The sequence below is a fragment of the Condylura cristata genome, unplaced genomic scaffold (genome assembly GCF_000260355.1).
Source record: "Condylura cristata isolate star-nosed mole 26May11 unplaced genomic scaffold, ConCri1.0 scaffold00033, whole genome shotgun sequence".
Taxonomy (NCBI): Eukaryota; Metazoa; Chordata; class Mammalia; order Eulipotyphla; family Talpidae; genus Condylura; species Condylura cristata.
Window position 1 is genome coordinate 7,694,156 of NW_004567134.1, and position 25,658 is coordinate 7,719,813.

The 25,658-nt window shown below is 39.3% G+C and overlaps 1 protein-coding gene across 1 annotated transcript in view; it reads left to right on the top strand.

Moving 5' to 3' along the window:
- The window catches only part of SATB1 (SATB homeobox 1), a 74,598-nt gene that overhangs the window by 26,544 nt on the left and 22,396 nt on the right, over nucleotides 1-25,658 (top strand). The window contains exons 6-9 of the mRNA XM_012732074.1: nucleotides 429-540; nucleotides 3,374-3,828; nucleotides 11,359-11,571; nucleotides 19,218-19,373. Coding sequence (XP_012587528.1) covers nucleotides 429-540; nucleotides 3,374-3,828; nucleotides 11,359-11,571; nucleotides 19,218-19,373 — 936 coding nt within the window. The remainder of the gene's footprint in view (nucleotides 1-428; nucleotides 541-3,373; nucleotides 3,829-11,358; nucleotides 11,572-19,217; nucleotides 19,374-25,658) is intronic.

Consider the following 25,658-nt stretch of genomic DNA (forward strand, 5'->3'; position numbering starts at 1 on the left):
ACTGCTGGCCCCTGATCCCTTCCTTCTAGTAGCAAGGATGTCGCGTGTACTCACTAAACCGCAATGTGGTGTTTGTTATGAATTGCGATCATAAAGTCATCTTCAAGTACTTGGATTTATTGGGATAAGTGCAAGTTTGTCAGCCTAGGAATAGATGACATTGATGGAGATTCCACAAGTACTAGAGCAAAGTCTGTGGGCTTGATAGCGTTATACTGGTCTCCGTGGGCTGTTGCGTTCTTCTTAAATAAGCACTTGATGATCTACTTAATGAATTTTCAGAAGTCGAGGCTGTAGGCTAAAGTGTGAAACAAAAATGTATTGGTACACAGTTGATTTAAAAAAATTAGTTTTCACAATTGAAATCATTTCTGTGTTCCATCTTGTGCCGCTATGTATTACAAATGTTTCCCCCCCTCTTCATGCAGAGTATGATTTCTTCCATTGTGAACAGCACTTACTATGCAAATGTCTCAGCAGCAAAATGTCAAGAATTTGGAAGGTGGTACAAACATTTCAAGAAGACAAAAGATATGATGGGTAAGCAAAACAGCGTTGCGGCGGTGGCTACATAACATTACGTGTCATTTGGGGGTTTATCAAAGTCACATCTTCAGCCAGGTCTTTTGATTGCCCAATTAGAGATCAATTTAGACTGTTTCTTTGAGGGTGGGGAGTGGGTATGAGTATAATGAGATAATTAAATTCAATAAATGTTTGTGTTTAAATCAGCCAAACTGACTTGGTTGTCAGACATGCAGGAAATCGAGGCGTGAGGAGGGGAGCTGTCATCTTTTAACATCTCAGTGAAGACCTAACCAGGCCTTGAATAACTAATATTAGCTGTGATTTCTTGCAAGGATAAATTATGCTTTTATGTTTTTTCATTTTTGAGAGAAAGTGCCTATTTTTATACCCCCCCTTTTTTTAAGATTTATTTATCTATTCATACAGAATTGGGGTACAGGCCAGAGGTGCAGGGGCGGTGAGAGTATTCACCAGAGACAGAGTGGGGAGCAGAACAGGCTGAAGAAGTACACTGCTGAGGGGAGCAGCAGGCGGGTCAGGAGAGGTCTGCCTCGCCATGTGGGTCACCTCTGGGGTGGGCTGGATTCAAATTCATTATTAGTGCTGTGCTTTAAACCGCTGCACCACCAGGGTAGGCCCTACACCCCATTTTTAAGGAAATTAAGCTGTATTTAGAGTTTCTAGAGTTGAGATCAAACAATTTTTAGAGCTCACATCGTTGTCCTCTGGATGGGCCATGTGTGAGCTATCTGCTGGACCAGCCATCCATACCAGGAAAATCATCATGTCATTTCCAAAGTTCTAGTTCCAGTCGCTCACCCTATCTTAACATGTAACTTTGGATCAGTGTTTGCCTCACAAGAAACATGAAGGTCATCTGCAGTGTGGAGGGAAAGGGAGCTGTTGCTCGTTGCACTTAGGCACTTAGGGGCTGGCATTTTCTCTTCATCAGTTGTTACTGCTCACAAAAACAAATGCTGTGGTTAAGGCTGATGTTTCAGTTTCTATTAATGTTTTCTTTCACATGTTTGTACCTTCCAAATAATACATTGCCAAGTAGTATAGGAATGGGATGTTTAATATGCATAGCGTTATGCCCTCTCTTAAATCTATTTCTGTTTACTTTCATTACATTCATTTAGTAACAACAACAATAATAACTTTTCCTAAAGATTTTAAGAGACAAGAGAACCTGAATTTTGAGCATGTTTTTAGCTTTTAATATTTCAGGAAAAACCATCCATCTACCAAAACAGATTCTTTGCCTTTTATAGCTTAGCGCCGTAATGAAGACAATGCATCATTTTTGGAATAATTGCTTGAATTACTATTCTCTGTGAATGGCCCACTTGGGCTGCTATCACTGGTAGAAATGGAAGGTTTCTTACCAATCCTTAGTTATATTTTGCACATATAAGTGGTTATAGCAATATGATAAGTTCCTCTAACTGTAAATCCAGAATATTGAATGAAAAGGGAAATGATTAAAATCACGCGAGAGTCAGTCCGTGAGAGGTGTGGTGTGCCTGGAGGACAGGGCCACCTACTTGCACACAGCCCCGTGCTCAGCTTTCCAGTCAAGAGTATCAAGCCAGTCTCTTCCTTGCAGCAGCAAAGCATTTGACACACTTAGAAACTGCCTCTCAGCCAATGCACATGGGAGACCTAGCCAAGGGAGAAGCACTCATCTCAGCTAGGTGGTAATAAATTGCAGCATCACGACAGCATCACTATTGTACCAGAACTGCTCTCCACCCCTTCCTTGAAAGATTGACTTTAGCATCTGGTGATAAGCTTAGCTTCTTCAAGAAGCATTAGGGCCTCGACAGGACTGGGGATACTGGCTTCTGAATCAATAAATCACTTCCTTCATTCTGAGAAGTATTTGCAGATAGACCTGTCCCGTGGTGGTTAGAATTAAAGACACTCAGGGCCCTCCCTGGTGGTGCAGCAGGTTAAAGCACAGCACTATAAAGCTACCACAGCCACTGCAGCACGAGTTCAATCCCTGACCAGGGAGCTGACCCACATGGCGCGGCAGATCTCTCCTGACCCACCTGCTGCCCCCCTCAGCAGTGTTTTCCAGTATATCTGCCTGTTCTGCTCCCCACTCTGTCTCTGGTGAATCCTCTCACCCCCACAACTCTGACCTGTACCCCAGTTCTGTATGGGTAAAGAAAGAAATCTTACAAAAAAAAATTAAAGACACCCAGCACATGTTCAGTATGCAACCTATTACTATTACTTAGCATCATCACCACTTTCATTATTTATGATACTGATTACGTTTTTATGTCCACTGACAGGTAAAAACTGAATGTGGGGGTAATGTTTATGTCATCTTTTGCACTCTCACACCTTTTGCCTAGGGCAGCAGTGACGTTCTATGTATCGTGAGACAGTCCTTGTGCTACTTCCTTTTTCTCTAGTTGACGGTGATGTTCTCACCGTCTTTTCTAGTTGCCATTAAACCAGGTTCATTCTCTCGAAGCAATTTTAAAATAAACATTAAGTCTTCTTGGATTAATACAGCAGATTAAATGATAGTTTGACCCCAACACTAGTCACTTAGAGCTTGAAAACAATTGATTTTAGGTTTTCGATCAAAATCTCATTATAACATTAATCAGAAGTGCTGTCCTTCTTTCAGAGTTTGTGGAACTGTACAGAAGAAGAAAGTAAAAAAAAACAAAAAAAAAACTGGTTTAGTTCCATTCTGAAATCGTCTTAATTTAATGGGATTATGGATGTGCCTGTGCCTACGATCACTATTTTGGAAATGATTAGAAAAGTGCAGCAATGCCTGTTGTTTTGCTTAACATGATTTTATTTTTGTCCGTGTCAGTTGAAATGGACAGTCTTTCCGAACTATCGCAGCAAGGTGCCAACCACGTCAACTTTGGCCAGCAGCCGGTCCCAGGGAACACAGCCGAGCAGCCCCCGTCCCCCGCACAGCTCTCTCACGGCAGCCAGCCCTCTGTCCGGACCCCTCTTCCGAACCTGCACCCTGGGCTCGTGTCCACGCCCATCAGCCCTCAGTTGGTCAACCAGCAGCTAGTGATGGCTCAGCTGCTCAACCAGCAGTATGCAGTGAACAGACTTTTAGCCCAGCAGTCCTTAAACCAACAATACTTGAACCACCCTCCCCCTGTCAGTAGATCTCTGAATAAACCTTTGGAGCAACAGGTGTCAACCAACACAGAGGTGTCTTCCGAAATCTACCAGTGGGTACGCGATGAACTGAAACGAGCAGGAATCTCCCAGGCAGTATTTGCACGTGTGGCTTTTAACAGAACTCAGGTGAGTGTTGCATTACTGGTGAATGGTCCCTCCCTGCCGCCTTCTCTCTACCCACCCCATCTCCTCAACCTCCCCCCCCCCTTTTTCTAATGTTCATTCTTTCACTCAGCACAGGTATTTTATCCTGTCGGAGAGAGGTGTGGTGGGCTATGTAGATCGTATTGTCTGTTCCTAGTGATGCCTAAATTTTATCACATCTTTTCCTGTCATCTACCTCACTTCACAAGGGAAAGCAGTACATATGTGCATCCCAGTTCAGGGCCTTGAAGAAATAAATTAAATATCACAAATACTTCATACTGGCATTACCTGTGCTTTTATATAATGCCGTCACAGACGGTCAGTAGGAGCAGATTGAGAAAGTTTCCTGAGTTGGTCCGTGCGGTTGGGAGCGCTGCAGCCTTCTAGTCTGTTGTCCTGTCCATGTTTCCATCTCTATCACTGAGCGTAGATAAATATGCCCTATTTAACTTACTTTCTAGCATTAGAGAAAACGATCTTGGGACTCAATAGAAATTATTGTCATTTAATTCTGAGCAGCCATTTAGTGGGGAAAAAATGGCTTATTAACATAAAAGGTTTCTTTACAAAAAAAAAAAAACAACTTTTAATCTTTATTTTTTTTTAAGTCATTTTCAGTTTCATTTTCACAGTATAGGATTTCTCCTCTCAGGTGCGGTCACCTTGGCTTTCCCACCAGCAGAGTGCCCACAGTCCCCCACCACTTGAAAGTTTTCTCAGCACTGGCTTCTCCTTCCTCACACTGCTAATGTTCTCCTAACCTCATTTTCTAGCCAGAATCAGCAACCGTTTTCTGGAATAGGCCAGAGAGTAAATACTTTAAGCTTTGAGGGCCATGGAGCTTTGTCCCATTGCAGTGCTAAGCAGCCAGTGGTAATGAGCGAGTGGACGTGGGTGTGCGGTGGGGTTTGAATAAAAGTATTTCCAAAACAGGCCTTCCGATAGGTTTGGTCTTGGTTTGCAGACTTCTCCAGGAGATCTGCCTGTGCCTCTATGGGCACACCTTTGTCCTGTGCACATTCCTGGAAGACCTGATCAGCATGGAAGATGTTGAGAGGCTGTCGGAGCAAGGGTGACGTAGGCTAGGATAAGGCTGAAGATGAAGACACTTGAGAGACTCCGATTAACGAATGCATGAAGGAGTGGATGAGCTTTGCTTTTAAATGTCTTTCTGGAGCTAGTGTAATATGCACAGTGTTTATTTTTAGTTCAGTCACACTTAAAAAAAATAAATAAAAACACCCAAAAGGACATTATCTTGGATTAGAATGAGGACATTATGTCCTTTCAACTTTCTTTAACCAGTGCTCTTTCTTTTGTCAATTATTTTTTGGCCTGACTCATATTTTCCTTTCATATTTAAGTTACTTTGTTTATTACATGATTATAAGAATAAATTTGTGGTACAAAAATAATCTAGTATTAATTCCCTGTTGGCAGAGTTCCCATACCTAGGAGAATCCCAGCTGTGACTTTTTCTTGGCTTGCCTTAACTGGGTTGCAAGAGAAGAGGCCTGACAAAGCCTTTAACTCAGATGGCTTTCAGTTTCCTTATCTTTGTTTTTTTGGTACATCATTTGTCTGCTTTTTTAAGGGTGATTATCAGAAGGCTTTGTGGCAAATGAAAATGGTATGGTTCTACGTAGTTCTATAATTGCACAACTTAAATTTTTTTTTTTTTTATGATGTGGTCCATTTAATATGGCACCTACGTTCATTCAGGGGTTAATTATTTATAAAACGAATGAATAAGAAGTCCATTGTCTAGGTGTTTCTGTGTCCAGTGGCATTCTTTATTTTTGTAAATAGCAGCTAACTTCTTGGAAGTCTCAGTCCTGGAGGGAAAATTAGACTTGAAAGTTCAGTAAAGTGCTGGTTGAATTGAATTAAATGCCCCCCAACATCAACATTAACGTAGACACAGATGACATACAGATTAATGGATAAGTGCTTTAAAAATTGAACAAATTGTTATTTTCTGGAGCAGAAAGAAAGTGTATGTTATAATTGGGTGTGGAATGAACCCCTCGGTCCCACAGGAGGTTCAGCTGCAGGTAAGGGGGTGAAATCACCTCCCAACATTACAGTTTTTCTTCTCTTGGTTTATGGTGAAGAGTCTGAAGCATTGACTGTTTGTTGTGCGTTGGTTCTCACACTGACAAGTCCCCCAAATATCTGTAGGATCTTGTTACTGGAAAAAGGCCAAATTCTCTCTTTTTACACTATACTGATTTTTCTGAAAAGATAGTCATCTCTGTGGTTAACATAAGAAAAACAGTGACTTTATTTCTCTGAGTGAGAGAGGAGAGTGAAAGCCTGGTACAGCTTGCTGCTGATCTCTGTTAATAGCCAGTTGAGGAAAAGTCATTACAAAAATTGTTTAGAATCCTGGGTGATAGATGGGAGGGTTTTAAACCTACATATTGGCAATTGATACTTCTCAGTTGGGACATATTGGAAACGATGTGGGTTTCAGTAAGAGTCATTTTTTGTGTATAGTTCGGTATTTGGGGGAACTAGCTTGGGAACATGCGAGCACGCATGCATTTTTGGTGGTCATACTTAAAAATCACATGCACGCACGCACACGCACACAGCTGCATTTATTTTAATGATTACACATTCATAGGAATGCATGTAGTGTGTTTATTTCAAAGTGTATGCATTTCAATAAAAGCAGGTGCAGAGTGAGTGTATGGTGTGAGTGTGGAGTACGAAAATACACATGCTAATGCATATGTATAGACGAGCTCTGCAGAGTTAAATCGTACATCACACATTTGTGTGCACTTATTACAATGTGCAATTCCAACTCGGAGTTAAAAAATTAATGTTAAATATGTACATATAAATGCAAAGTTATATGATCAGATAAAGACTGGTGCCCTATAAACAGTATGTTAAAACCTTCATATAATAGATAACACTGTTATGGGTTGAGAATCTTTTAGTCATTGACAGTTCTGTAAAGCTTTAAAATCTTGGATGTCATGTTTTAACTCTCATTTGGAGAATTTTCCCATCGTCTTAATTGGGTTTCCTAAATTAAAATAAACTCTTCTCTCAAGACTGTCACACATGACTATTTTTAAATTCTACCTTTTCTGAAAATTTATGATGAAATTTATATAATTACTTGTTTTAAGGACTTTTCCCCCTTCTGAATTGATGGGCATATGTTCCTTAATTGCTATTGAAGATATCAGCTTTTAGCATATGTCATTCATTCAGTTATGCCTACTTGATGTCTTTTTAATGGAAACCAATGGCTAAAAATAATTGCCGAAGCTTCTAGATTTATACTTTTCAATTCACTTCTGTATTCTTTCCATTTAAAGGTTGTGATAGAAGAACTGTATTTTAGCGCCTTAGAAAAAAACTCAAATCCAGTTTAACTCTGATCCCATTCTGTGGCTTTCCCCCTTTTTTCTCCCCCGCCTCCCCTTTTCTTTGGCACACTTTATTTTCCAGTAAAATAAAGAATGAAGATGGATTATTCAAAACTGATAACAGTAATGGACCATCATGTAATGTTTTATTGAATTTGAGTTCTGTAAATTATGTGGTGGAGAGAAATTTGCCTGCTTAAGTATAACAGAAATGGCTACTGTGTTCCTATAATTCTTCACAGTGTAATTTAAGAAAAGTCCACTATCCATATTGCTATTGAATAAAAGCTAAAAAGGTGCTATTACCTCCACTCGACAGCTTTCTTTGAGCCTCCCCAACGACAGAGATAAATGTGTCTGCTCATAACTTACTTGGCAGGAGTCCATGGTAGTAGGTGGGGTTTGTATAGGGTCTTTCACCTGGACCTGTGACTAGAACTTCACCATACCTCAGAGGCAGGTACACCTGAAGAAGACATTCTATGGATTTTCTTTTTAGGAGGAAGGTTTATCAAATCATATTTTCCTTCTGAAGGCTTTGAAGTTCCATGAAGCTGGAAAATCTGTTTGAATCAGTGATTATGTTCAAAGAGGAGGCAAAGGGGAGGCCAGACAGGCTTTTTGTTCCAATTGGCAGTCTCTTCCGCTTATCTGCTGTCTTAAAGAATTCGTAATTAGCTTTTGGAAGTACTGATAATATTTATTGAAGGTTTTCTTCTTCCTTATACAATTACTAATGAATTTTACTTGTAATGACTTGTAAACTCTTTCTGGAATGTAAAAAAGGTTTAGGAATTCATCAGTCAGTTCACTCTCTAATTGAAAAAATGACAACTCTCCCTTTAACCGCTATCACAACAGTGCGAATGTTTTCATAATACATGGCCAATTACTTGAGGATGGGAAGTCTTAAGGAAAATGGCTTCTCATTTCCAGTACATTGAGTATTTATGAGGTGCTGGTAACTTACTACCTACAACAAACAGATTCTTCTTCTCAGAACCAAGAATGACTAATATTTTGTTGAATTTTAGTCAAACAATTGATTTGAATACCTCTGTTCCCCAATAATGATGATGGGTTTTAGTCCTGGACTTTCAACATCTGTGAGATAGCAAGTCAGGGACTTGATGATTTTGATATATTATTTTCATAGGGGGAAGATATTTTTGGTGAGAAATTTCTCCTTTTATCCACCAGGGGAGATTACTACAAATAACCTTGACCTACAAATAACTTGGCAAGTCTGAATTGTATTTTCGATTATAGGAAATGGGAAAACGACCAGGAAGACCTTAAATCCATAAATGCAGTACTCAAGCAATGACCACCTGAACAGGACCAACACACACATTGCCATATCTGGTTCTAACTGCAGTCATTTTGTATCCAGAATTATTCTCCAGTGACATTTTTTTTTTTTTTTGGTAATTAACACATTCTAATCAAAACATTTTCTAACAATATTTTCAAGCTTTCCACCAGGGGGCACTCCCCTCATTGAAAGCTTGAGCCAAAAAAAAAAAAAAAAAAAAAAAAAACCAAGCACAAAACCCCCTAAGGTTCTAAAGCGCCTGAGACTGTCTATACTGGCTACTTAGAGCTCTTAGTGGCTCCAAGAGCCCTTTGAAATACCCTTTGAGTCCTTCAACATATTCCAGGTGGAAAAACTGCACTGGCTCCGCTGTAATAAATAAGTGGAAATAACATGCTTTGTCCCTAATGTACTTCGTATACTCAAATGGGACACTGTGCCAGCATCAAAATACTTGTAGAGAAATTTCTACGTTCTCTCCCAAGTAACCTGATGTCTTCTACTTGAAGCACACAGGAATCACTTAATTGCATGCTAGCAAGACTTGTTAAAGTCCATTAGACTATGTTTTTTCTTATGTTTGCTTTTCTCATTATTGTGCTCTGCTGTCTCAGGAAACATAGAAGCAGAAGTAGATAAGTCATTTGAGATATATATGAGACTCAGTTCGAATTTCCCAAATACAATAGCATCCCATCTGTAAGACCTCTTTTGATCTAATCTATATGTGTATATTTAAATTATTGAGTAATTGGTGTCAATAAATATCTTACAGGATACCTCAAAAATTTGTATTGAAGGCTCACCTCATATTAATGTTAATCATAAGAACTTTCATGTGGGAGTATATCTTGCTCTAGGTTCTTATCACCCACAATGCAGTTTTTTTTCTTTGTGTCTTTTCCTATATAGTTTTTTGTGGAATAGAATTAATCTGTTTAGTAAATATTAATCAAGCATTTATGTGGTAGTCATTGTGTTGGGTTGACCAATGAATGATGACTGTACACAAGAAATGTGTATCATTGCATTTATGTATGTTACTATCTAGTTTTGTATAAATAAATATGTTGCTTGCCAAGCACATCTTTTAATACATAACATTTGGTGGGGAGGAGTGGAGACCAAGGACTAATTTTTTGCAACCATTTTCAACCCTTTTTTTTTTTTTTTGAGACCTGAATTTTTGTTTGTGATGTGACACATCAAAAACAGTCAATCTAATTAGCTGGCCTTGTGCAAATTAAATTGATGGATGATTGACTATCTGTTTCAGTGAATTTTAGTTAAATTGCCTAGATGTTTGCTCTTGTATAAACACAGTTCCACGAGCCTTCAATTCCTCAGTCATGTTTCTTAGGGTGAAACCAGAAGTTTGGGTTCAATACTTTGCAATGTTGCAATGAATCAAGAAAGACTCTAAAATGTACATTTAGGCCCAGTGAGTCTGTTGGAGGTTCTTTTTAATAGTAGACGATTTTTTCATAAATCATCTTAACATGAGCAGTGCCTTTTACGTTATCCTGAGGAATTGGGAACTAGGTTGGCACTTCCAGAGAATTATGAAAAAACCTAAATGTTACAACTTTGGAGCTCAGTTATTTTGATAGGACATTTCCCTTCTGCAAAAGTACTACCACATTTGCAGGCTCATTCGAAAGTGAAATTTGCAAGTTATATCAAAGCCTGACAAAACTGTGTTCTGAGCTATATTGTGATAAAGTGACAGTCTCACTAACTGATGAAAATGAGCATGTCTTGATACCCCAAATCATAGACAAGATTGAAGAGGCAGGCGCTCTTCAGCCCTTACCAATGGTCAACATTTTTTCTAGTGTTTGTCATTCATATCATCATGGAAACATTAGACAAACCAGCCATTTTCGAGAGAGTTCCTCCACAAGTCAAAAAAAAGTAGTTGACAATTTGAGAGTAAAATGCTCACTAGGGTTTTACTAATGGTTTATGAATTCCTTCTGTTACTAATACAGATTTTTATTTCTCAAGTAATTTGTTTATTATTGAACTTGACAACATTCCTTTGCTTGGCATGTAAGGATGGATTTTTACCATGTAGAAAAAAAGTTCTGTATTTCCAGTTTAATCTGTGGTCTCTGAAGTTGAAAATTTTGGTGTGATATGTACCAGGGGCAAGATTGGATTTAGAATAATGGGGGGAGGGGGTGGAAGGGAGAGTATTCACGATAGTTTCCTTAACTGATCATTGAAAAAGGTCATTTGGTGTCATTGACTATAAAGATTTGAAAATCTATGGAATAATTTAAAATGTTTATGAGGATGGTATTAACCACAGACATTGCTTTAGTGATATTCTTTTTCTCATTTGTTGCAAGTCATTTTCTGTTCTTCTCTTGGAAAGTTCTGCTACATCTTTCAGTATGGTTTTGTTTATTTACATCTATCTCTCTGTCTAGGCAGCCTGCAAACTACACAATTCAGCACTTTAAGACAAGGAACATTTCATTTATTCTTAACTTGCCTCCATCATCTCTCCTAAAAGATTGTGTGGCAAGTTGAGCCACTCCAAGAAAGGAGGCCAATTAGGCAGTTTCAGTTTATGTTCTATGTAAAGCAGATGCTTAATAAAATTAAGAATACAATTGAGCCTTACTTCTCTACCACTTCAACAGTAACTTCAATAGTAACTAATATATTCCTGTCCGGTAGAGTCAATGCTTCTGACTCTTCTTTTTCTAAAGCTGGTGGAGAAGAAAAGGCCAAAATCTGTGCTGACTGGGTGGAGCTCAGGGAGCTAACTCACCCTGTGTCTTTGCCTCCCTGCAGGGCTTGCTTTCAGAAATCCTCCGAAAGGAAGAAGACCCCAAGACTGCCTCACAGTCTTTGCTGGTAAACCTTCGGGCTATGCAGAATTTCTTGCAGTTACCAGAAGCCGAAAGAGATCGAATTTACCAGGACGAAAGGGAAAGGAGCTTGAACGCTGCCTCGGCCATGGGTCCTGCGCCTCTGATAAGCACACCCCCCAGCCGCCCCCCACAGGTGAAGTCTCCTCCCCCTCACTTGCCTTCGGTGTGCTTCTTAGGTTTGCATGTCTGAAGAAGAATCACAACAAGAAATTAGAAAGTTTAGATGGATGAAGATAGATGTTTTGAAGAAATAATGATTAATGGAGTTAGATAGAGAAGTGGGTCTCAAATCTCTAATTCTAATACAAAAGCATTAAGCTACTAATTAGATACAGGAAAGAAAATGGCTATGTGTTGTTTCATTTTGGGGTTTCTCTGTGGGTGATAAGCGGTCTGGGTGATAAGCTGCCTTTAAATGAGGTGGTGGTCTCTACTACTAAGTAAAGAACTATTTTAAACTCAAGAGGAAAAAAATGTAATAAAGTCAGTTTTAGCTCTCGGAATTTTAGAACCACCATTTGAATCGTAAAAAATTAAAATAAATAAATAATCCCATTTGTATTTATGCTTTCCAATACGAACTGCAGCTGCTACCAATTACATATCGTCTCGTTTGTAATCTTTCATAATTAAGTTTAATATAATCCTTGAAGGCGGCTTTAAGTGGGACTGATAAGGAATTCGAGCCATATTCCCCGAAATGGGCACATTCTCAATTTCCAAAATATTTGCCCTGTTTTTAGGAGGGCCATTAGTCACCTCATAGGTATCTTTGTGGATGTCTATCTGTATTGTGTTATTTTTAAAATCAAGTTTAAAAGGTTGCTTTATGCTTTGGAGAATTCAAGAAATTAATTTTCAGTACAAGCTGTTAGATAAAAGGTTGATAATAGTGGCAAAAGCCACAAACAAGTATATATTGTCTCATACATTTAATTTGTGGCTCATGAAAATTCTTTAAAAAGGGGCAACTGAAACTGAGTAAGAGTTGAATATGAATATAGAGTACAAATTGAAAGAAATCTCAAAATGAAATTATATCTTGATGTTCATTTCTTCTGCTTAATAGTAAAAAATAATCATACAGAAATATAGAAAATGCTCAATCAACAATCAAATGAAACTGCTATAGACAACCCATAAATAAAGCATATAGAATATTCAGACACTTGCTGAGGGTCTTAATCTGCATATTATTTTGAAATGACAAATTAAAAAAAAATCATAGCAATTCATTTTCTCCATTTGATGTAATGAAAATCAATTTGGTCTTGGAGCAGACTCTAAGAACGTCATTGCTGTAATTGGGAATAAGAATGGTGTCCATGTGTGATCTACATCCACCATCACACACAAATGCTGAGTAAAGCCTTCCGTGAAATACTTTTAAAAAAAGAATAAGGAGTTCTCTGTGTATGACTTTTGGAAGAGTGGTTTAAAAACTCTTGAACTTTGAACTCAGTTTAGCACTTAGTTCGCAGTGCTTAGAGTTAATACACACATCTTAGTTAACTTTGCTACTTAATGATCACTGCAAGTTCTCTGGGTAGAGAATTGTACTTATCACTTAATCTGCTATATTAACAAAAGGAAGACTTAAGACTTACTTAAGATATTATGAACCTCAGCAGTGAGTTGTTGCTGCCTCTAATCTGTCCAAATATTTGACTTCGTGGTTTTTTAAAATACAGCTTTTGTTTTCTGGTTTTTTTTCCAGTTTTTTAATGCTTTTATTTGTTATTCAACCTTAACTCTATCTTTCTATCACATTTTTTCATTAGCCAAAGTTACATTAATTCTTAAGTGATATTTCTTTTCATATACCATTAAGATACTCTTGGATAGCTTTCATAGATTATATATATATACACACATATACACACATGTACACATATATGCATATACATACATACATATACATATATATGTATACACACATACATATGTGTAAAGACTATATACCAAGAAGCTTGGACAGAAAATGTAATTTACTTTGTCATGAATTATTGATTAACTGGCTAAGACACTCTTTACTGTATTTATTTGTTCTCAAGAGGGGTTAAGACCAAGGCCTTTGCTGGGATATTCAGCCAATGACAAACATATAAAATAGATGGGCACTGTGGATGCTTAGCAAATTCAAAGAAAAAAGTTGTTTCTATTAATGTAATATTGTTGTCCATCTCACAAAATTCCAAAAATAATTATCCGATATGTATGTATAATTTTATTTCACTGCTGCAATACAAATCTGTAAGGCATCTTTTTGCCTCACTGAGAATCCCTGTGTTAGTTAATATTATTATGTAAGACTCACAACTACTCTGTGCCCACTTTACCACTTGACAGTGATTCAATGAATTTTAAGAAATGCTTCAAGTGTTAAAGTATTATCAGTGTAAAATCACAACTCTAGATTTGGAAAAATGTGATAGAGTTGAATTTTGCAGTGGTTGAAAACAAAAGCTTAAATTGGAACCCATCTACCATCTGTAAGGTTTTAATATGCTTATTACAGATGACTAAAGGGAAGGAGGATAAAAGGATGAAGCACAGAGATAGAAAGACTGCAGAATTTCATCTTTCTGAAGTTTAGATTTCAGCAGAGAGGAACCGATATGAAATCACTATACATTTCATTCATTTCCCCGAGAATGAAGAGATTTGCAATGTACTTAGAGCCAGGTCTTGGGGCTGGGGCCCCAAGTTTCTTTCTAGTGCACTGTAATTTCAGGGAGCACTCTCAGGAGCTCCCAGCACAGCTTACTTGGGCCTGAGAGACTGGAAAGTTCATTTACTTTCCAGGATTGTTCAGGCCATTGGAAGGATGTTTTCCCTAGTCCCTGGGTAATCTGAGACCTGGTACCTAAAGGAAGGAGGGGCCCAGATTATAATCCTCTTCAAATGGGGAATTCCTGGGTTTGTCACCCCCACCCCCCAGCACTTCAGCAAGGACCCACCAGCAGCAGAACGTGGTCTTCCAGGTGGGACACTAGGCTCTGGGTAGAAGCTGTGTGCTGAAAGCGGATTGCCACAACACAACATACTCCAACGGAAGGGATAGACAATGCTTTGCAGATAATGGTTCACAGTTTTCTAAGCACCTTCATGTACTTAATTCATTGACTCCTCTTACCCACGTTCTTTGTAAGAAAAAAAATGAGAACACTACATTTAAGAGTTAGTCAAAAGCAAGTCTCTCCTTGCTTTTCTCCCTATCTCAGACCACCTCCTCAAAACACAAATGAAAAAATTTAGAAAAGGGGGAGTGAAATGCAACTTTCTGTGCTTACCACAGAAAATGAACCGTTTTAGTGTCAGCTTAGGAGGAGGAACACAGAAGAGTGTCCTGATGGGACACATCAGATGTTTGACAAAGGATCTGCTTTGAAAGGCTGTGGACAACTGGCAGTTCTGAGACTAGAGAAAAATAACCTTATCTAAACTTTATTCAGATGGAAAGTATCTAAGAGAACCGAATCCCTACAAAGCTCCTTGATCTTAAAGGTCTCTCCTAAACTATGTTGAGGGACATCCCCAAATAAGTTTATGAGAGAAATTTGTTGGTAATAACTAATGGACTAATGGTTATTTTCTGTTTCCTAAGTCAGATCAGTTTTAGTAATGATTTCTACATAGGCACATGCTAATTCTGATTTTATTTTGTGTTTGTTAAAATGTATGACTTTTGGAGTCAAATTAGCAAGAAGTTTTTATTTTCATAAAGTTTGAAGGCTTTTAATTATCAAGTTATAACTTTTATATGAATTTTACACACTTTTCTCTATCATCATTTCTTTATGTATAACTTTGTTTTCTTCTAAAGTAAGGTACGGTATTTTATAAGAATGCTTTAGCCAGTATATGATGTGTATAGAAGCAATGTATAATTAATTTAATCTGGAGCTCTGCCCTCTGTCTCCTTACAGCAAGTTCTTCTATGAGATAATGAAATGTAAGTTCAGTAAGGGCAGGGACTTAACACTTGATAAAAGTTTTATTTGTTATGGATCCCTTTATGAACGTTAAGTGATCCTGCTTAAAGGGCGCTTATAAGATGCTTCCCATTAAGTCATCTTTAAAAAGCTCGAGGACTTTTAAAAAGTCCAGATTTGGAAAACAATATTGTTCCTTCAAAAAAGAAGGAAAGCATCCAGATAGCATCATGATCCTCAAGACAGTATTAATACAGGAAGATACGAGCATGGGGACTATTTTCCATCACCGGTAAAAATGCCTCAGAGTCATACATTGCTTACTTACCATTACTAACAAAATATTTATAGTTGCATACCTTGAAAAATAGATTCAGGGTGGATTTATAAAAGTAATGGCAAAGTCATTCACTACTAAAAATTAGACATTAATGAACGAGGTTTAGGGAAGTGCCCCCCAACAGCAGGCCCAGCGAGTCTTAAAAATAAGGCTGGTTCCAAAGGAAAAAAGGCCCCTGAGGCCTCATGCCCTAAGTTTGCTAAGGTCAGAATGACTGCCACAGACACTTTCCTTCAGATCTCAGCCTTGCCCCATGGATAAATTATTTAACCTCTTTGTGTAAGAGCATTGTCTCAGTTTGAAAATGGGGCAGTAATAGTACCCAGTCAGGGCTGCGGAGCAGGTTAGAGTTGACGCACATTAACACGATGCGGAAGCTTAATAAACATCTAATACCCGTCAGCCTTGTATGATTAGCACTGCGTTACACTTTAGTTGTGGGTGTGCATGCAGGGCGTCTGCTCTGTGACTGGCACTCAGTTGCCCCTGCCTCAGGGAAAGGCCCCTTCACAAGCAGGAACGCAGCAGGGTTCACCTTGTGTAGTGTCTGTAGTGTGCAGCACGTATGGAGAACACCGAACACTCGGCAGCCCGTGATGGAACAAAACCGAAATTTCATGGAAAATTTCTGTCCCATTGCTCAGTTTTAGTGAAATAAAAAGCAGACCTTACTGCTTGAACCCTAGTCCCCATCTGAGGGTAAACAGTAGAAGCTCCCGTTCTTAACTACTTCCCGGCGCCGCCGTAATGATGGAGTAGTACACCCTACCTTGATAAAAGCTATTCAGAAAGCAACTGCATTTATTTTACCTCCTGTGCTATTTGCGGAGAAGAGCTGAAGTGTAGTTTGTTTTGCCTGGAATGAACTACTTTATGAATTTTAATGTGTGATATAATATTAAAAGCTAAACCAGGATTAAAGAAGATTTTTTTGTACTAAGCTAAAATAGTACTTAGTAGAGTGAGGTATAAAAGATTTTTGTTTCCATTTTTACCTGGGGAAAAATTCAGCTTTCATAGTTTTGAAAAGCTGTCCAAGTCAGTTCCCCTTAAGCGATAGCTTGTCTTTAGGAAAAAAATGTGATTCCAGAATTCTAATAGCTAATCTATGGTAAGATGCACATCCCAGCCAACAAGATGATAAAGGGGAGCGTCTCAAAAGATTTTTTAAATGGGTAATACAGTTTCTTACTTTGTGTTTTAAAAATTTGCTCACTTCTACTTTCTTTTCTTTTTAATGTTTGTGACTTTTTCCCCCTCCGTCCTACTTGGATTGTGTTGGCTACTAGGAAATGACACTTGATTTGGGGGGGAAATTTTAAATTCTTGTTTTTGTTCAAGTTGTAATTGCTTCATTAGAAAAAAAAAATTACCAAGGAAATTTTTAGAAACAAAATCACAGGGTTGAAACAAATGATTACAGCCCACCTCAAGGATAAATTCTCAAAATTTTTGCAAAAGAATGAAATTATTTTTAAAACACACCGAAATCCCAAGATTCCAAAGCCTGCACCCCTGCCTACAGCTAAGCAGTTTGCTACCAAAGAATTGCCCCTTCCAGTGTGCTGGACTTCGAATGCTTCCATTTCCATAACATTCAATTTTCAAAGTGCTTGAAATGGCTTTTCTTTTCTCTTTCATTTAAGCAGTGAGAAAAATAGGTATTAAAAGGGACCCCATGGGGTGATCAAATCTATCCTTCTGCCTCAAAGCAAGACCACCCCAGAGCAAAGTTGCGAAGCTCACCAAAGCAACTTTGTAGGCAATTTATGGTAATGCGTTAACTCTTCTGGCTCCTAAAGCAGTGTTTAGCAGATTATTGCTTCAAAGCCCCATGCACATTCTTCGTGGCCTCCAGTCCTTAATGTACCTCTGTGAGTGTCCTTGCATACAGAGTCCCAGAAAGGGAGTCAGCCCACCCCCATAACCCTAGCTCAGGCTTCCAGTTCAGGGGAGGAGCCCCACCAGTCGGTCTCCATCCTAAGAGCCATTGTCTGTGTCCTTACGTGAGGCCTGTAGTCTGGTCATTTTACATTGTCCTTTCCGTGCTCAGAAGGTGCTGTCAGGACAGGAGAATCTCGCTGCCTCTCCAAGATAAGCAAGAGGCAGGGATGTTGTTTTGCCAAGTGGCTCAAGTTAGGGTTCTGAAGGCCAGCTTCACAGGAAACTCCTTGGCTCTCAAAAGAGCAGAGAGTTGAACAGTTAACTGCTGCCCCATTTTTGACACTGACTATTTGGGAGCAGAGGGTAATACATCTGAGTGACTTGCAGTACGATTAGGATGCGGTATATCATTTTGTGGCCCCCAAAATCTTTCATTTATCCCAGAGTACGTATTACTCTTTTTTGTTCATAGTATGTATGAGAAGTTATTCAAAGTGGTAATTTTTCTAGAGAACAGAAACCTGGCATAAAATGCTGTCCTTAAAATGATGTTGCTGAAAGACACAGTCCTGCATCTGGGATATCTTTCCATTTCCATTTCACCTTTTTCCTAGTAAGAAAACAACTATATCGTTCATATGCTCATTTTCCAGATTGGTTCATATAATTGCATAATACAAATTAAATTTGAGATTTTCACGATTAATAATATGGTCACTAAATCTTGAGTTTGAGGTGATATTTTATCCCTAAAATTCTGTGATACTTTCCTGCTGGCACATGATGATCATTATTTATCAAAGGAATTATTACTAATTTTTCACTCACCATTACATAGTGTAGGTATAGCTGTAAAGTCACGACTGTACATTCGATGTCACTTACACTGATGTTCTGTTAAATATTGTGAGCCATTTTCTTACTCGAGGGTTCCACAAGTCAAAAGGAACTAGTTATATACAGGGGTGCCAGAAAAAGATGAAATAATTATACAGAACAGCTTGGACATGCACGTGTAAAATGCAACCAGCCTTTATGATAATTAAGCAAGGCACTGTACCTGTTTCATGGATGGATAGAAGATTTAAATATGCAGATCTGCAAATGGCTTTGTTATGGAAGATTTTAAAAATGAAACATAAGAGGAAAAGGCACTAAAAAAAGTCTAAAATTAAAAAGGCCATAGTATGTAATAGCTATTAGTGATGCAATTGTCTATTAGGTACCAGCACCCAGGAAGATTCAGCACTGTGCATTATGATTTTAATTGTGAATTTCCTTTGTTAGAATTGCAATGGAAGGTAATTGGGAAACAATTAGGTTAGGGTTTTCAAGTCTTTGAAACTATTCTTTTTTCCAGAAAACTTACTTTATGTCATTATAATTCATGGATGTTAGCTGGCAGTTGCTGTCATATTATAGAGGCATTCACCTATGACAACGTGACTTCCTTAAGTTGAGCAATCTGATCTCGGGGTAATAACTCACGTGCAACGACTGTGCTGTTGGTCACCTTGATCATAAAAGGAGCAACAATGTCCAGTTTGGACGCTGAGCCTGAGAAGCTTCAAAACAATTTAGCCAATGAAAAATGACAGCCATGTTCACAATGTTTTGTAGGTGAAAACAGCTACTATTGCCACTGAGAGGAATGGGAAACCAGAGAACAATACGATGAACATTAATGCTTCCATTTATGATGAGATTCAGCAGGAAATGAAGCGCGCTAAAGTGTCCCAAGCACTGTTTGCAAAGGTTGCAGCGACCAAAAGCCAGGTAAGAGCCTCTATTAGATACTGAGAATGTTTGTCTGTGAAGCCTATGAGAATTTCATTAAAAGAGGTATCTCTTTTCAACGTGCACTCCCATTACGGAGAGGTCACAATCTCTGGGATTATTTACAGAGCCTTGTGACGAAACATAGAGTTCAGATTCAGGAAGCAGATTCTTGGGTTTGTTTTGTCCAGCACCCGCTCTCCAGACCAAGGATTTCTCAGTCAATTCCTGAGTCAGTTTATAAATTGTTTTCACAAGACCATCATAATATAGAGGCAGCTTCTCAATCTGGCCTATTGTGGAGCAACTGACTTGAATCACTGTTAGATTGCCTGGATTTCCAGCCTAAAATTGTAGGCATTCCGCCATGCCTTGTGTTCTACGTGGGCATCCATCGCTACTCGGTGCACTTATTGAAACAAACCGAGGCACCCATATCTTTGCTTGTAATTGATGTTCCTTTAAATGTATGACACAAATTGAATTACAGCTCGAAAACTTGCCAAAGTCTGGTGAATTACAAATGAATTGAATTGAACTGGAAAAATTATAAATTCCCGCAAAACAAGATGAAAACAATAAAGGATAGATGAGGCAGTCTTTTATAAGTATGACTGTCACATATTGGTAATTGATGCTGATCACAAGTAGGGCTCATCTATATGAAAAACTCAACTATCTATAAAGCCTTGTGCAAAGCCACGGACACTTCTGCCAAAACACCAGACGAATGCAAAACTGTTTTCCCTGATGAGATGATTTGCTAATGTTGTCCAGTTAAGAGTAGGAGGCATCATGGACTCAGGTGAGATTTTAATGACTTGGAGTTTTTAACATATATTTGCATTGTCATTAATGAATCCTCCTCTCATATCTAGTAAACAATTCAATTTGGAAATATTTACACCACAACACATTTCTGTTATCTTTTCCTAAACTTTTACTTTATTGCCATTAGTAGTAGCACTTGACGGGCATTTTGCTTTAGAAAAGGTTGTTCTTGTTTAAGTTATAGGCTGGATGAAATACTTCAGGGATATCTTGGAAATGTTATATCAAAATGATTAAACTCAAGCTGTGGACTGTAAAAATTATAGCTTTATAGGCCACATGCCTGCTACCCTTCAATCACTGTCAAAGTGATAATTTCTACAATAATATGTTTCTTTTATTGTGAGATTCTAAACATCAAGTGCTGTTTAAACATTAAACTGAATTGTTTATGTTAGTGCTGTACTCAGCGTGTCATACATCAGGCCACTGTAATCTCTCATGGAATGTAAAATTCTGTCATGAATCATGGCTTGTATATCGGAAATTACTGTAATTTTGATTGGAAATTACAGGGCTCTTGAAATGTTTCTAATTATGATAGAATGTTAGAGCCGCTTCAAACCTGTGTGCTTCTTCAGATGTCTTCATTTACATGCCAAGACTATGCATTAAGGAGAAATGTCCTGGTCTCCCTTTGCCCCTCCCCCACCTGCCCACACCTCCTTGTTTTGGCTAGTTGCGCTAATTATGAGGAGGAGCTCATATTTAAACACATAACATCTTGCCTTTCTTTCTGATCCTGCACCTCTTCTGACCTGTCCAATTAAATGATAACAGATTATATTCTTGCAAGCGCCAAACACTTTCCCCAGATCTCCACAACAGTTAAACAGAGAAACTAGACATGTGTTAATTGTCATTAAAACCAAGTAACTATTAAAACTTCGCACTGTCATTTAGTTGCTTGTCATCTGTCACTGAAGTCAGTCAACTCCCCTTCTGTCAGTCCCATTTCCTTTCTGGCGACAGCATGGCTCCTTAGGGTTAGGGGCCCCTATCTGCGGTCTGCCTCCTTCTTTCTTTTATTTCTGATCCCAAGTTCACCCCCCATGACTGAGTGAACGACTTTGGAATACAGAAGGTGTCAGTCGTTGGTGGATAATGTCATGCGAGTGGCAGTCCAGGGGTTTTGAACGTCCTTGCGCTTTGTACCACTATCCTACAAGATTCCCCACAAGCCTTCAGCTGTAGCCATTGGCAGCTGTGTGGGTCAGACCCCAAAGCTCTCCCTTAATCCCCTCCTTATAGGTTGCGAGAGAATCCAAGGGTCTGAAAGGCTATTAACTGCCATCCCTCAGATAGTTCTTCCTGACTGCTCATTGAACACAGCTTCCTGGCACACACTGCTGTAGATTTTGGGTAGGTTGTTCAGTTTAGATCTTTGCACTGCCCTATCTATGGGAAAGATTTGTGAGCCCTTAAACAGAAAACCACCCATAAGCTGTTGCGTCCATGAGAGTGAAAAGCGCTCACTTACTGAGTTCTGCTCTCACCATGGTGTTTGTGAAGGAGACAAAAACCAGCAAAAAATAACCAAAACCCCAGAAGCAAGTTCTTCAAATCAGACTAACCCTTTTTCATGGTCAAAGTTCTTATGCAGGAGTTATTTATGCCTTCAAAATAAATGGCAAGGCTCTGCAGAATGAGGCAGAAGCCCCCCACCCCGTGACGGGTGTGTGAAGTGGGAACACAGCATGGCTCCTGTGGCCCCGCAGCTGTCTTTGTCTGCTCTGCCCCATCTTGCCCTTCTTCACAGCATCACCTTTGTGCTGCACCCCGCCCTGCAGCCTGTTGTGTCTGCACTCCTCAGAGTCACCTGGAAGTTGATCTCCTTGGTTCATACAGAGGGACCTCAGCACCTCTCTGACTGTTCCATTGTCCTTTCAGGCCCAGGCAGCACTGATCTTACATTTTGCTTCAGGAAAGAGGACTCGGGGACATTGGACTAATCGATAGTCCAGTGTGGAGTGGGGGGTGGCTTTCAGGTCTTGAGTACCACATTCATGGGACACATGTGCCTCGCTACCTGAGATATCAGGACTTTTTCATTCCTGGTGAGGGAAAGGGTGGGGAAGGCTGAAAGTTCCCCATAAGGAGGCTGTGGTTTGGGGCAGTGACGTGGGCGCTTTGATACTAGGAAGTTATTTCACCTTTTTGAATCTAATATTTGAGGTCACCTGCCATAATGTATGCAGAAAGGCTTAAATCAGATAGTACCATATCCACACGGAGAGCTTTGTATGTGCCAAGCAAGAGGCGCCATGCAGACTGACTGATTTATCTGTTGTTGTGTTTTAAATTCCTCTCACTTGCAGAAGGAAACACTTTAGGTAGGTGCCTTGAATGGCAGGGACCGTGATTACTTCAAAGTTAACTTCCGTTCTAGAATGTCACAGAGCCAGACGCAGGGCAGCTGTGCTGTGCAGTGACTAATGCACAAGGTATTTTCAGTAAAAAGAACCAACACTGTGGATTCCACCATTTCACATGTATGATAGGATCTCTCCTCTTCGATGAGTAATAGAAATGAGATTGTTTTTAACTCTAATAGAAATGTCTGAATAAAATATGCAAGTGAAAACCAAAGGTAGGCTACTTTTTGTGCTTGGGTAGGAAAGCAGACTAATGCAAACTTTAAAAAGATGATATGCTTTAAACATAATGTGAATAGCTACAAATGAATACACTTTATATGCTGGGTATTCAAATAAGCAGCAGTTTTTCCAAGTGAATCATATTGGAATTTTATCAAACATTTAGTCTGATAACATTCAAATAATTATGAGAGCAGAAATCGCTAATTTTACTGTTTAAAAAAAATAGTTGATTTGGGTAATAACCATTACGGTATCAAGGTTCAGTTACTGTTCATTGGTTATAGTGTTTTCATCTGGGAGATGGAAATGGAATTTTTTCCTTAATGGTGGCAGATGTTGGAATCTCATTTTATTCTACAGCAAACCCCTTGGGAGCTCTGAGACTTAAGGTGTATGTCCAGCAAGGGGACATTAGCAGTGCTGTAGGCCTTGCCTTCAACACCGAGTTGTTACATTGGTTTTCATGTTTGCAGATGCGCAATGCAGCCAGCGCAGTGCTGTGCCATTCCTGCATCCCGACTTGTGTGCAGAAGGTGGTTTCTCTCCAGGGCATTATTGACCAGGGTATTTCTTTCAGGTCCAGCGATGAGAGGAAGGAAAAATTTGCTTGACCAAACATGTTACCAGTGTAAGCTTTTGCAAGCTCTCTGCCCACCAGGCCTATGAGTTAGAGGACTTTGGCTGGTTGATAGGTTTGGGATTTAATAATAAATCCCAAATAGAGCATGTCTGTCTCTGGAAGAGAGCACCATACATAGAAGAAACCCAGCATTTTCCAGACTTCCATCTTACATTCCAAACTCATTTGCCAGTGAGATTGAAGGTTTCTAGGATAAGAGGTAGAGGATAGAAGGAAAGGGAAAAAAAAAAAAATTGAGGCCGTACTAAGGTCTGTAGTTGGAAAAAAACAGTGTCTTCTTGGACTTCAGGTTTGGAGAATTTTGGGTGGTGATTTGTATATCTTACATACAAATAAGGCCTGATAGGTCACAAATGAATGGGGTTAAAAATGGACGGAAATGTAATTTCCTATTGCTGGGGAGAGAATCTTAACAGTGACAGAATCCAGAGGGGTAAAACAAAGTCCTAGAGGCATGGCCGCATTCTGTATCCTAGCATGTTCGTGAAGGCATCTTTTACTGCGTTAGAATTAAATTACACATCACGGAAGGGACACTTTGGCCTTCGGGCTGATTCCTGCCTTTGGAATGTTCACGTTGCAGTCTTTGCCACAGCAGGACTTCGCCTGTGTAGCTCCTGGGCGCCTGCAGATCTGAGACTCCTGGGTTCTTGTACTTGTGCCACATCCTTCTTGGGCTGCCCGAGGCGAGGTCTTCCCTGTGTGGCCTCACCGTCCCTCCTGCTGTGCAAATGGAGTGTCTTTCAGCCAGTCTGGGGATGAGCTCTTTGTTCATTTTCCATCGAGTTAGTGCAGTTATTTATTTATTTATTGTTTGTTTGTTTGACTGGGTAGAAAGACCCTGGGCAGAGCTTAGGTTTCCCTGGGTCACTTGGAAGAGTAAGAATACAAGGGATGTTGGGGCGAGGGAGGAGTGGGATATGGCCACCAGAGTGGCACTTCACAGCGTCTGCAGCACCCAGTGGAACGCACATTTTTAAAATGTTGGCCCTTGGGCTGCCTTCCTGAACAGGAAGGCTGTGGCGTCCCTGGGTCTCCTTTTGGGTGCTTCGGCTGCTAACCACCTCTAGGAATCTCGTCTGTCTAAATATTTGAGATTTACGTTGGATTCAGTTTTCTTTTAAAGGTAGACCTGACTTCATATTTCTAGTTGATTGCTAAACAGGGCTGTTGAAATGAATGGTTTTAAATTTACACAGATTGGTGTACTATTACCAGTGTAAGGTCTGTGGTTCTGTTACAAGATGGTTTAAGGGCTAGTTAGATTCATGGATCTGAGTATGAGTTCATTTCACTTTACCATATTATAAAAATCAAACGTGTTTTTGTAAACCTAAGATTTAATATAGAATTATTAAGTAGAACACTTAGTCGCCCATTATATTTTTGGCTACAAAGTCACATTAAGCAGGTGTTTTTCTCCCAGATTCTTTACTGTTACCTGTTTTAACAAGTTGGACAGGAGATTTTCAGTTAACTTATTGCTGCTTATAAATCATTTTAAAAAATCACTCTTCCCCCCCCCTAAATTTAAAATTCATTAACGAAAGTTCTGTAAATACATTTTCCTGGTTAACCCACTCACTAAGTCAACTGTTAGAAATGTGCTCATAACTCAAAGTCCAGTTTTTCCATCTTTAGAAAATATTGTAAGAAAATGTTAGGCAGGATTTGAAAAGACTCAGATTTGAGAATATTGGGTCCAAAAGGACTCCCCGTGAGGGTACCCACAGAGATCACCAGGAGAGGGTCGCTTTTAAGAAGCTTGGTGTCTGTATTCTACGTATGGGCATACAGTTGTAGATTTGTAGAATCTGCTTTACAAGGTCACCTTTTGTCCTAAATTGCTAGTTTAAAGTGACGTGTGGACTAAGAATATTTGGTGGTGGTTCCTCTTTCTGGAAGCCCTTCTCTAACCAGCTGTGACAGTTGAAGCGTTCTTCGGGCAGAATCAGGTATCTACACAGTGGTAGGGAAGGGAGCAAACCATGGAGGTTTAACTCTCCATAAGAGTTAATCATAAAACTGCATGCCATTCAGATGGACTTTGCACAGGGCTTCACACTGACAGAATCCTCTAACAAGCGGCCAGGCTAGAAAACCGTGTTTTCTCAGTTTCAACAGTTGTCTTTTATGTTTTTGATAGTAAAGGTGGATTTTACTTTAGCTTTAGCTTCTTTTTTCTTCATATGAGGAATGAAAATAAAGGCCGTC